Below are 13,613 nucleotides of genomic sequence, written 5' to 3' on the forward strand. Positions count from 1 at the left end.
CTCAGAAGTGTGATGTACTGCACAGGAAGGACAAAGAGGGATAGAGAAAAAGATAAATTAATTATGTTGTGGGTTTACGTACTGTATGTAGAGAATCTTACCCCATTGTAAGTGCACTTCTTTGTGTTTAGCTTTACCCACAATTCTGGGAGGCTGGCAACGTCCTGGAGCAACAGATAGCGTACGCAGAGGCAGACTCTCAGAGCACTGCAGGGACACAAGCATAACAATTATGTATTTATAACTGTAGAAATAGGTATGTGATTTACACTACCATTCAAAAGATTGCAGACTTCTTCTTTTTTTTAATGAAAGAAAGAAATTAATATTTTTATTCTGCAGGGAAACATGAAGTAATCAAAAGTGACAGTAGCAACATTCAAAGGACTTCAATTTCAAATTAATGTGGTTACGTTTTCCACAAAATATTAAGCAGCACAACCGCTTCTAACATTGATAATAATAAGAAAAGTTTATTTAGCAGAAAATCAGCATATTAGAATGATTTCTGAAGGATCATGTGACACTAAATACCGGATAAATGGCTGCTGAAAATAACCCTAACCCTAACGTTATGTTTTGATGTTTTTTCTTTTTTTATTGCTAACACCCGACACCTCAAGGACATTGCTGAACTGAAAAAATGTGAACATTCCTCCTGAACTTTGTGCAGATCTGATCCACAATAACATTTAGAAAAGGTTAATGGTGGTTACCGCCACCAAAGGAGGTTTAACCAGTTGTTAAATCCATACATTTTCCACCCCGCACTATGAAGGTTTATATGGTGTTCAATAAATACTGTAAAATGAATCATTGTCTGTGCATTAAGTATTTAAGAATACAGTTAAGAATTACAATTCACATACTTATTATTCCTGCAACTACAGAGCCATTTTTCTGTATGCAAACAATTCTGTATTCTTTCTGAATGCATTTCTTTTGGGATCACATTTGGACAGATGTGACGTAAGCCGTTACCTGGCTGTGGCCGCCAGTGCTGATGCTGCAGGTGCGCAGTCTGTACAACGTGCCAGGTTTCAAGTCCTCACACTCACACTCTGTGGCAGGCCCACTGTAGGCAATGTCCCACTGATTTGCTACGGAATACAAGAATTCAAAGAGTTAAACATTCACAGGACAAACAGCTGGCCACGCTAGATGTCAGGGAGTCAGTCAGTTATTTATGCAACTGTTCCCACAGCTTAATGAACTCATTGCCAGATAAAAACACAAAGGTAACTTTGAACATTCAAGAGCTTTATTTTGTATTCATGTATTTTTGTCTACATGAAATTCCTTTTAGAGAAATAAAAGCTCTGACAGCACTAATGGAGTGTATGTGTAAGAAAAGAGGACAGAAGTGACTGTGAGGACACAGAACTGCAATGTTCTTACGAAAGGGTTCATGTGAGAGGAAAAAAAAAAAAAAAAAAGACAAGATTGATGTCTAAATACTTTTGAAATAAAATTGAGATGTAATTAACCAAGGACAAAAATATACTTAAACATGCAGACAGATGGCGACCAACACAAAGTGTGTCAAAGTGACATCTCGGAGTTGCATATATTAATACATACCATCAGAATTTCCTTCTGAAATCTCTAAGAGGTATTTCAAGATTTCTGAGCCTCCGTTGTCTTGTGGAGGATCTGTAGCGTGACAATACAGACAGGATATTAGAAATACACACACACACACATGGATGTGTTTACCATACAATACATATAGTTCCTTTGAAAATTATTTGAACAACAGCTAAACTACTAGCTGTTATTTAAGGGTACAAAAGAAATAAAGCGGTATAAAAACTATTAAATGGGTCAGAGCATATATTTTTCATGTAATTTCTTCCTGAGGTCCACTTTTATTGTTAGTCACATTTACATTTAGTCATTTAGCAGGAGCTTTTATCCAAAGCAACTTACAAATGAGGACAATAGAATAGTGCTGTGCCAAGTCTCGGTTAGCCTAATCCAGTACAAGTAGCAAGGTTTTATAATTAATAAAAAGAAAACAAGAAGATAGAATATAGTTATGTTGTTTATGCCAAAAACATGTTGTAATTTGATCATTTACAGTTTAATATGCATTTATTAAGCCAGAATTAAGTATTTTATTTGCTACCGTAAGCACTAAAATCTCCAGCATGTTTTTATTGTATTAATAAACAAAATTCAAAAGATTAAGGGAAATTTGATTTCACCCTTTAGGCATTTAGACCTGACAACTGTTGTTTCCCTTTGCATTGACTGTGCAAAAACTCTCAGAGTCTAAACTACATTTTAGACATTTGCCCTTGAAGTTTATTGCAGCTAGTAGAAATCAACTGTTTGGTTCATTACTGTGGGGAAATAAAGAGGGAATTATCACACTGAGAACACAATACAATTGCAGAACTCGTCCTACTTGTGTTTGCAAACAAGGAACTGAATTGGAAAGTGGCAGGAGCCAAGCAGCGCATCACAAAAGAAGATATCAAGATGAGATGTAGTGTGACGCACACGTCAGGTAGAGACAGAGCAGTACCAGCACTATAGGATATTACATATTATGTAGGTTTGTAAATAAGTTGTAAACTTTACAACTTTATTTTTAATATTAATATTACATTTGCAGATATTTCTTCTCGATTTCCAAGATTCAAAAGGTCGAGCTCAAATGCAAAACAGATTGCATCTTTTCCCAAACATAAATGAGATTTCCAATTTCCCTCACAGTCAGAAACCAATTCAGCAAATACCACAACTCAAAATGAACATTTCAGCTGCACAAAAAGTCATACCCCATTTGACACTGAAGCTGTAGGGTCTGATAGGGCCCTTGATGCAGGGTCTGGAGGGGGGTCCAGGTTTGTCTGGACTGGTATTACACACCAGCACCTCACTGGGACTGCTCCTGCCCTCCAAGTTCGAGGCTATGAGCTGCAAGACACAAAAACATGACTGTTTAAACCCAGAACAGGCTTAATTCTGTACATCAATTTTATTAATTTTTTTGCCACCAGGTGAACTTTGTAAGTCTGCTTAGACAAGCACCACTAGCGTAACTCTTGTTGAATTGCATGTTGAGATATCATTCATTCATATGGGTTTTGTTTAAATCCCTATGTTATGGTGACCATACGTTCTCTTGATCCCAGATTTGTCCTGGCTGGGATTTCTAAATTGCCTAAATGTCCAAGTTTTGGCTTTTTCCCCTGCTGTTTTCATAGTTGCTTAAGGTAATGACTGAAAAGTAGTTTGAACAACAGCATGCAGGTATCGTACATAATCGAGGAACTGTCAGGTGTGAGAAGGTGGGATCTACAGAGAACAGTCAAAGTAATGCAAATACACATACATATAACGTACGAGGACTGCAGAGAGCATGTCAATAGGAAAACAAAATCTGGACATTTTAGGTAATTTAGAAATCCCGGCCAGGACATGTCCCGGATCAATAGCAATATTTGACATATTGATGAAAAATATATTTACAAATGTCGTAAATTGGGAAATAAAAGACATGCATGATACATAAATCTGACCGCTAGAGACTCATCTTCATGCATATAAAACGTAAGATTATAACAAAAATAGAAACCTTTACACACAGCCTAATAAAGGGCTTCTGTACGCAAACAAACTGTCACAAATGCAGAGGTAATGACATAACACATTTACACACTCCCATTATTTGCACCTGCAACTTAAATGGACGCCTCCACTTAAAAAAAACCCCAAGAGGTGTGTGCACCATTCAAAGGAATTACAGTTAATTATGAAAGCACTTAAGCCAGACCCACTTACTGCATTACAGCAGCACTTGACGTGGGCTGCGGTTCACTCATAATTGGATAGGAGAGTTCACTATATGAATGTGACAGAAGAAAATATCTGTGATGATAATACAAAACAACTATGGTATGAGTCAGTGGAGCACAGAGAGAGGTTAAAGCAGTTTGTTGCCACTGTAATTAACAATGTGTGACTAGGCTTAATTTGTCAGATGCCCCTGTAACACTAACACGCTTCCTGCACATACAGTTACTCACCCACACAGGTAAACAAAACACTGTGTGCCTTTGAAGAGCATGTGTTAAACGCTGCACACTTCTGGCTAATAATTATTACACCACGCTTGACCACAAAATTAGGTCACTACCACTTTGCAATTAATATTTGACCAGCACTTTACAGAAAGCATTATTCTCTTCAAAAGAGACAAATGCACCTCTTTGGTATTTTTGAGCATGTCAATAACAATACATTTGCATATGTGGCAAATGTGAGCTTTCAAATCCCTTCAAGTGTCTTTAATGTGTTTTTGTAGTATCCTTTTGTGTCAAACCATCTACTGTACTACCTCACAGATCACAACAAATCAACAAGTATTACACATAAGTTAAAAACCAGGTGTGACACAAGATATGTCTGTCAACTATAACATTTAAAATCTGATGTCTGATGTATAGCCACAGATTTTGAACCAATGTGAATTCACTGTAGGCCTGTTTGTAACTTTTGTGATATTTCTGTATCTTGTCCTTGGCTTTTCCTAAGCAGTGAAGTAGCCCACAGTTCCCAGTATGCTCCACACATTTGTGCTATACTCTCCAAATTCCCAAATCATGTTGTGATCTAGATTTGCCCCTCAGGATAACCAAGGGACTATTTTTTTATTTAAATGATATGCATTGTGATTATAGCTAGTGGTGCATAATCTTACGCGCTCTGTAAATTACACAATAATGACATTTCGCACACAGGTTGTGATATTCTAATCTATAAGACGAAAAAAAATGGATTCACTCACCCTGAATTTATACTGCGTGCTTCTTTTCAGGCCCTCTACAGTACATGTCAAGTTTTCTCCAGTGTACTTTGGGTGAAACTCTGTTCCCTGCAGAAAATGACCATAAACAGCATCTTATGTGACCATATGTTATCATTAACAGCAAGTAGCACTGGGAATCGTAAGGAATTTTCTTATTTCCTATTATTCTGATTACGGTTCCACGTCATGATTTTCAATTCTTTTAGTTTTTTCAAGAGAGTAACTCATCAATAACTGGTTCCACAGCAACTATATAATAAACCAAAATATAAAAAAATTTCTGTAACATTTAAATGTTTTTTTTTTTAAATGACACTGATATATAGTAATTCTCATGAGTGTTGCAAATACATCAAGTACAAAATGAATGCAAAAGAAAGACATTTGACTATTCGTTGCCTTGGTGGAACAATGCAGACGTCCAAACACTAATTGGAGTCGAATGTTATGAAAATTATTTTATTATGAAAAGTATTTTTTGAAAAACGATTCCCATCCTAATTAATGACCAGTGTCTAAATTCCAAAAGCAACCAAACGTCATTGGGTTCAAGTATGTTGAATTGTAGTAGGTTGTTTCATGTTATAACTGATGACACTGTCATCTAAATGACATACAATGTTCTCCTCCTGGATCTCCAGCGTGTATGTGACGGGTTCCTCTGCGGTGCAGCCATCTGGTCGGCTCCACTCTAGCGTGATCCATGTGATGCCAGCGCGCACTAGCCGAGGAGCGTGGGGCAGGTGGGGCAGACTTCCAGTCGTGTAGAAGACCACCTCAGGACTAAAGCCACTGACAAAAAAAAGGAGACAGAAAATATTCAGAATTACATAAAAAATACACACACACACAAACATATATATACACAAACAAGAAGCCATAAAACGGCCAGGAATAGTGTTTTTTAGTTATCCGTAAGGAAGAACGTATAAATGTGTTTTGCATAAACTTTGCAAAAGTTTCAACATCTCATTGCAAGAATTGTGTTCATTTGCATCCCTCTCAGGTTGTACACTTTAATTGAGTTTGTTTTTAAACACAGCTCCAATTTGAATAACTTCCAGGCTGATATGAGGAATTTGAATAGTTTTCCTCTCCTCTTGATAGTGGCTTTAAATCTGGTTTCTTCCAATTAACTGGTTGTGACAAGTTTACTAGAGCACTCAGTATTTACTGTGTGTAGGAGAGTGTCTATAACTGCCAATGGGAAACAGGAGATGTTAAATGAGCTTCTCTCAGTTAAGGAAGTAATAAAAAAATGTCCTCTTCAAACTGGGCAAAGGGTGGTTTGCTGGAGGTGGAGTCTCATATTTCAGCATATTGCTTCACTCTCTGAATGTGTCTCTGGTATTAATGTCAGCAGATGGAGGAGAAGAGGGATGGAGCTGCATTCAGAGTGATGACCATCTTCCCTCAACAACTACATTTCCGTCCATTACATATTTTATAGATATATTCTGTAGATTTGTGTGAGGGTCAATTGGCTTTTCCTCTTAATCAAGTTGTTTCTCTTTTTTAAATGAAATTATATAATAATAAATAATAATATTTAATTATTTTTCTACATGTGAAAAAACTATATAGGGGGTGAAACGGAGAAATAGAAGAGAGCAAGAGCGAAAGAGAAAGACAGAGCACTCCAGCGGCCATCTGTTCTCCTGAATCAAGGTGACTTAATGGCTCTCCTCCTCCATTAAGACTTGAGGGATGGTGATTGGTGATACAATCAGATTACAGAGGGATAATGGGATTGTTTTGTCACACACAGGGTTTAATGATATGCATCCTGTACAGCAACCCATAGAAAGAGCCTTGTTATCCTCACATTACCTTCAAATCCCCATAGCATAGTTGTCAAACAATGTTTAAGTATTTGGCTGTATCCCAACTTGCACACAATCCATACTAAACAGTATGTAACATTAAGGTTAGTGTGTTTTAGCATGTAGTAGAAGCATGTAAATACTTTGTGTAAGCCTAGAAAAAGATTATGCATGTGATTCGGCAGTCATACCTCATTCCTATGTCATTGCGTGCTGCCACTCGAAACGTGTAGGCCATGGCTGGACACAGATGAGTGAGTTTGTAGTGCCTTTGGCTTCCGAAGTAACACTCTCTGAAAAGGTTGTTCTTTTTGCCCTAATAGATGAAGTAGATGATTAACACATAGATTTCAGTCACTACATTGGATTAAATCACTGAAGCCATTCAGCTTCTTAAAACCACTGTAATTATGGCTGAGATGAGTGAGAAATGTATGAGTGGCAACAGTGTGCTGTGGTCTGTGAAGGATGCAGAGAGATCACTCAGATATGAAACGTTAAAAAGAGTGAATGTGAAGAGGACTGATGTCAAATAGACATCATTAGTGTTCAAAATGTTGAAATGCAGTTCATCCAGAAAGCCTTTTTACTAAAAATGTCAAAAGAAATGTAATAATAATAATGAAAAACTTTATAAAGTCTTTCTTGAGAACCAAAAAAAAAAATCATATACATATATAGCAATACCTCATCCCACTCTAAAAGGTAACTGGTGATTTTTGATCCATTATCGACTGGTGCCTGAGAGGAGAGATATTAAAAAAAACAAATTAGGAATTCAGACACTGACGTGTTAGTGTTAGGTAACGATGTTAACAGGCTACACATTTCAAGCTAATGCCATTACCCAATTTGGACAGTCATGCCAAAAGTGTGTTGTTTTAATAATAGAAATTTAAGGCTTTGTGTCGAGAGAATTTTTTTTTTGTAATAACTGCAATATTGTATTCTCTTCCTGACCTGTTTGGACTTAAAGTCCCCATGAAATCAAAATTAAAGTTTTTTGGGTGTTAGTATCAATATGTTAGTCTTAAGGTTATCTATAAGGCAGCGTGCTCCAAAACGGTGACAAAATTCGCATTTAGAAGATATAAGCATTCAAAGCTTGCAGTTTGTCACTTCCGCCAAAACGGCTCAACAATTTTTTCGACATCACATCGTACTTCGGCTTCTCATCAAACTTTCTGTCCAATCAAATGCTCTCTAGAATCCGAAGCGCCCGCCCCTACACTATAAAATAGACGCTGAAGCCGCGGCTAAAATCGGTCACTTGTCCACAGGATTAGTATTTTCTGTACAGTGAATGGCACGCAGTGCACTATATAGGGGACAGGGAATGATTCAAACAGTGTAAATATGCTTTCCATTGAGGAAAAAAAGAAGTCTGGTTTCGAGCTGTGTCACGCTAACCACCGCACCGCACACACACGCTGCTCCGGTCCAGAGGCAAGATAGCACGGAGCGGATCACATGCGCGAGTCGGTGCAGACCACAAAATGTATCAGAGCTATTTGAATTCTACACAGAATGCTATATTTTAGAGCAATATGGATCAGATTGTGGCTGGCATACCCTGTCAAATGCGGCTTTACGGAGCTCAACGGCTCTGAACGGCTCTAGCCCAAGCTGTGATATAAATGAATGCTATTGGCTATTTTAAAAAGGGGTGGGGCTGCTTGATATGTCCCGTCTTCCCTTTTTCAGTTAAAATGACGTCAACACATAGAGTAATGCTGCGTGTTTCTAAGCATTTCAGGGGACCTTTAAGTAAATGGAGTCGAGGAGTCGATTCTATTGACTCCTACGGCGAGAGTCAGAGTAGACTCAGAAAAACTTGGAATCGAACATCCCTATCTTAATAAGAACAATCTCTACTTAACTCTACTTTACTCGGACTTGTCATTGTCATTCCAAAACCCATATGATTTTCTTTGTTATGTTGAACACATAAAGAGAAAGCAGAATGTCCATGCTTATCTTTGTCGTATAATGAACGTAATTAGTGATTAGGGGCTGTCGAACTATAAAACGGACCATCAACATGTCCATACGTCTTGTGTGCTATAGACTATATACTCACATGCACATTGGTCTTCTTGTTTTCTAATTCAACATTGATAACAATAAGAAATGTTTCTTGACCACTAAATCAGCATATTGAAATGATTTCTGAAGGATCATGAGACACTGCAGACTGAAGTATGATGCTGAAAATTTAATTTAATATATTAAAATACAAAGCAGTTATAATAGTTGCAGTTGTATTAGTATTTCACAGTAATACTGTATTTTTGAGCAAATAAGTGCAGCCTTGGTGAGCATAAGAGACTAAAATTTAGTGCATGAGTCATATAGACTATTTTATAATGCTTTCTGCATTTTTTGAGGCTCCTGGTCACCATTCACGGTCACTGCTTTTGTTCCACAAAAGAAAGAAAGTAATATAGGTTTGAGGAAAAACATGAAGATCAGTAAACAATGACAATCTTCATTTTTGGGTGGACTCTCTTACTTGATCTCTTTAATACTTTAGTAAGAAAGATGAAACATTTCCTTTAAATCTATCAGGCTCATTAGATTTGCAAGAAGTTCTCATCTTTAATAAAACTTCACAAACTTATAGCTAAAATGTACTTTCAGTGAAGAATTGATATCTGATATCTGATGCCTGGGAAACTATCTGCCTATGGCTTTAACTTCCATACTAGTATGTGATAAAAAGTGGTCTCACCTTCCACTGCAGGGTGAGCGTGCTCTTTGTGCGGTGGGATAGTTTAGGGGGCAGCGGGCAGTCTGGGGTACTGCTGTGGGTGGTGAAAGCCCCCACCTCAGAGCACAAACCCTTCACAGAATTGCACACTGCGTTCACTCTGAGAAAGACAAACACACATAAATTTAGTAGGCATAGTTCATTCAAAGTCAACTATACTGCATATATAGCAGAAACAGTGAGGGGGGGAAACACTTTTGTGTGTTCCACAGAAGATTGCTTTAGGGAGAAACTAACAGTGCATTCAAGGTGCATTTTATCACTAACTGAACTCATGACCTTAGCACTTCTAGCACCATTTGAGTTACAGCTGTGCCTTGTTCATTACTTTACTACACTACGATCAGAAGTTCAATGAATTTTCTTATTAAGTGCACATTGCTTTTACAATGCTGGGAAATTGCTTTTAAAAAAAGATGAGCTAAAACTACACTACACTCATTGCTTATTTCAGTGCTGGAAAAGGTGGGACAAAAATCATCTAGACCCCCATGACATTTCCCAACAGGTTGCTCGGATTTATAAAGAGCAAAAAATAATAACTCTTAGGGACAAAAAGTGCATTCAGGGCCACATCTAACTGCAGAGACGGAGTGTCTCCCACCATCGCTTAATCAGAACATATATTTAGTTACTAGTTCAACTGTTGCCAGGGGTAAAAGGTCGACAGAAAACTCAGCCGACAATTTCAATGCGTTTTAATGAGGATCCAGGCAAACCGACCTCCAGCACTGGATTCTCCACTAATAAGAGCTCCCGATGACAGAATAGACTAACAGCGCCAATTCACGGCGGCACAGATTATATCAAATGTGGCAGATTGCAAGAAATAAAGTTGACAGCTACACTTACCTTACATGGTAGTCTGTTGTTGGTCTGAGATCTTTTAAATTGCATTCCAACTCCTCTCCACTGAAAGGACACACATACATGTTGGTTACTGACCTTAATGGATGCCAGCAATAGAGCTGTGGTGTTCAAAGCACAGAATTGACTTTCATAAGAGATGTTGAAATGTGATTGGTGAAGAGTTATTGAGCACAACTGCTCAAGGGGAAAACTGTGATTGTTTTTACCTTAAAGGGGTCATATGATGCGATTTCAAGTTTTCCTTTCTCTTTGGAATGTTACATGCTGTTCGTGAATAGATAAGATTCCTAAAGTTGCAAAGACTAAAGTCTCAAACCCAAAGAGATATTCTTAATAAAAGTTAAGGCTCGTCCACGCCATCCTAAAACGTCTCGTTTAAACACACCCCCACATGTCTACGTCACTGTGTGGGAAGATTTGCATAACACCGCTCAAAATTTCACGCAAAGAAAGGTGTAACTTTGATTCTTGCTGTAGTATTGTTGCCACCGCCGCCATGTCGTGGAGACGCTTTGTATTTCATTGTGAAAGCGAAACTACTTTGTTTGGTCTTCCAAAAGAGGACACATCTAGAAATCAGTGGTTAAGTTGTATTTATAACACTGTTCCAGAACAGTTCAACCCAAATATTCAGATGTGTGCAGCGCATTTTACGGAGGACGAGGACTGTTTCCTGGGAGAGTAGACTACAATGCCGGTTTTCCGGTGAATTCAGTTCCCCTGTTTCCCCTTCGGTGTGCATGCTTGACCCTATACAGTCTATCATGCTGACAAATAATGCTGGCTCACAGACTGTAAGTACGTTTTCATATTTAAAGGATTTGCCACTTACGATTCAAACACGAGTTTTGAGCAGTGTAGAGTAGCACTTGTTGTTTGTTGTTTCTCCGATCACAAATGCAGACATGGTTTTATGGCGCGATGCAACGCAACGCGGAAAAAGACAGTATAAGTCATTATAATCCGTAATTATGTCCCCACTGGATGCAACAAATGCCTCGTTTATAATGGGTTTTATTGGTTTTGTCTCGTCGCTCCAGGACACGGCATCACAGTATGGTAAGGGGTGTAACAGTTCCGTCACACGCTAGAGGTATTCGGCCAATCACAACGCACTGGATCGCTGGCCAATCAGAGCACGCCTCGCTTTTCAGAACGAGGAGCTTTGTAAAAATCGACGTGTTTCAGAAAGGCGGGGCATAGAGGAGAAACAATAATGTACAGTATGTGGAAAATAATGTTTTTTTAACCTTAAACCGCATAAACACACTTCATTACACCAAATACACAAAATAATGTTCTTTTTTAGCAACGTCATATGACCCCTTTAATAGATTTTAGGGTTTCCAGCAACCATTTTTCCTTGTGGTGTGATTTTGTTAGAGGCTGCATTGGTGCAACTCCAAAATTGCCCCATTCTTTTAGATTATGTGCTGTCATTTTCTTTGTGGAAAACAACAAAAGGAAAACCGTGAGACCAAATTGAAAGGCAAACCAATTTTAAACGCAGCACGAGTAGTGCGTCCCAATTAAATTGGAAACAATTCTGTTACATAAGCCTCCATAGAAACAGCAAATGATTTTAATATGCAAGTTAAAACCATATTAAACATCCACAATGTTATAAACAGCAGTGCAGAAAACAGGAAAAATGTATTGATGCACAAATACAAATTCCATATGTATATAAAATATGTTACTAATGGCTTTAATATTAAAAATATGTTAATTATGATATTCAATTATATTATAGTTCTAAAGTTTGGGGCCAATAAGATGTTTTTTATAGATAAAATATCAACCCAGAATATCACTTCACCATTTACCATGATAATATAAAGTAAAATTTCACCAGCACCACTGTTACTTATTTTAAGTCTGAAGCTTTGAACTTTGAGTCATGCTTCAAGACTCATGCTTCAAAGCGGTGATGACAGGGTGTTAGGGGTCTGATTATCTTTCCTGTCTGCTCTCTGGATATTGAATCATACACGTCCTGATGGGAGAACAAGCTGCATCCAATGATTCTTACTGCTCAATGGATGATATATTCATGTCTAACGTGCTCCCTTGTGGTGAACGCTGTTAATTTATGAGAACATAAAGACTTCTCATGGATGCTGAGCGGACGACACAGCTCCTCTGTGATTATACTCTTACCTATAGATGACGCAGTACTGGCCGTTACGACCCTTGTCTGAGAGAGTGACCTCGTAGCTGCAGGTTAACGGGTGTCCGTTACTGTGCCTGTCTCTGTTCTGGAGGCTTGCTGGTGGAGCCCAGGTCAGTCGCGCTGTCCGGGCCTGGATATTAAAAACCTGTTGATAAACACAGAAGAAACAGCATCAAAAACCTGAAACAACATTACGAAGCGTAAACTTTTTTACATCATATTTTTTAAAAGTACAAATATAAAAATGTTATCTCAATTAATATGATCATAATGCAGAACATGCCACTATACAAAACGACTTTAAGTCAACCACTACCACACAAATGTGCAGGACAAACAAATCACTATTATAATCCAAGACTCTGAATTCAACAAAAGTGAATGACATTTTAAAAACAATCCAGAAACACTGTGATTTTCTCAAATGGAGCTTTCAGATGGTTGCTGCAAAGAGCTTCAGTAAACCAGCCAAATCCAATTTAAGACAAAAATTGCAAGGAGAAGGTCATTTTGAAGACAGTTTGTGGGATTGTCATTCATTATGAACAAATGTTCTGTATGTGTTTTATGGCCTTATTTCAGTGACTTTAAAATTGTAGTTTTTCAGTAAGCACGCATAAACGTTGTTTTCTCAAAAACACAATCACGTACATACATGCTGCTCATGTTATTGTAGCCCAGTTTGTGCTGATTACAGTGTTATTAAACTTTAGACATTAAAATGTTTGTAAGCAACTGAAAAAAAGCACAAATGTCAGGGCATGTCAAAACTTTTCCAGGGCCCCAAACCACCCTCGGACCCCAGAGGGTTAACATACAGCTAACCAAGCTTTAAAACCATTCAATTGCAAAATCTACCAGGATTATAGACCTGCAGATAAAAAGGAGTAGCCTACAAAGAAAAAAGTTTGGGGTTGGAATAAATGTAAATTAAATGATAAATAAATGTAAATGTAAATTATTCTTGTGATGACAAAGCTGAATTTTCAGCATCATTACTCCAGTCTTCAGTGTCACATGATCTATCAGATATCAATCTAATATGCTGATTCGCTGCTCAGGACACATTTCTTATTATTATCAATACTGAAAACAGTGTGCTGTTTAATATTTTGTGGATACCATGATACTTTTTAATTTTTTTGGTATAGAAAGTTA

At 37.7% G+C, this 13,613-nt stretch overlaps 1 protein-coding gene across 1 annotated transcript in view; it reads right to left on the reverse strand.

Annotated features, from left to right (window-relative positions):
• LOC107550601 (fibronectin type III domain-containing protein 3B-like) overlaps positions 1 to 13,613 on the reverse strand; it is a 158,551-nt gene that overhangs the window by 18,183 nt on the left and 126,755 nt on the right. The window contains exons 8-18 of the mRNA XM_016231915.1: positions 12,443 to 12,600; positions 10,265 to 10,324; positions 9,374 to 9,512; positions 7,330 to 7,383; positions 6,834 to 6,958; positions 5,437 to 5,611; positions 4,799 to 4,885; positions 2,787 to 2,925; positions 1,582 to 1,653; positions 982 to 1,100; positions 102 to 207 (exon numbers count right to left, since the gene is read on the reverse strand). Coding sequence (XP_016087401.1) covers positions 102 to 207; positions 982 to 1,100; positions 1,582 to 1,653; positions 2,787 to 2,925; positions 4,799 to 4,885; positions 5,437 to 5,611; positions 6,834 to 6,958; positions 7,330 to 7,383; positions 9,374 to 9,512; positions 10,265 to 10,324; positions 12,443 to 12,600 — 1,234 coding nt within the window. The remainder of the gene's footprint in view (positions 1 to 101; positions 208 to 981; positions 1,101 to 1,581; positions 1,654 to 2,786; positions 2,926 to 4,798; positions 4,886 to 5,436; positions 5,612 to 6,833; positions 6,959 to 7,329; positions 7,384 to 9,373; positions 9,513 to 10,264; positions 10,325 to 12,442; positions 12,601 to 13,613) is intronic.

This window comes from Sinocyclocheilus grahami, unplaced genomic scaffold, assembly GCF_001515645.1.
Source record: "Sinocyclocheilus grahami isolate Dianchi unplaced genomic scaffold, SAMN03320097.WGS_v1.1 scaffold402.1, whole genome shotgun sequence".
NCBI lineage: Eukaryota > Metazoa > Chordata > Actinopteri > Cypriniformes > Cyprinidae > Sinocyclocheilus > Sinocyclocheilus grahami.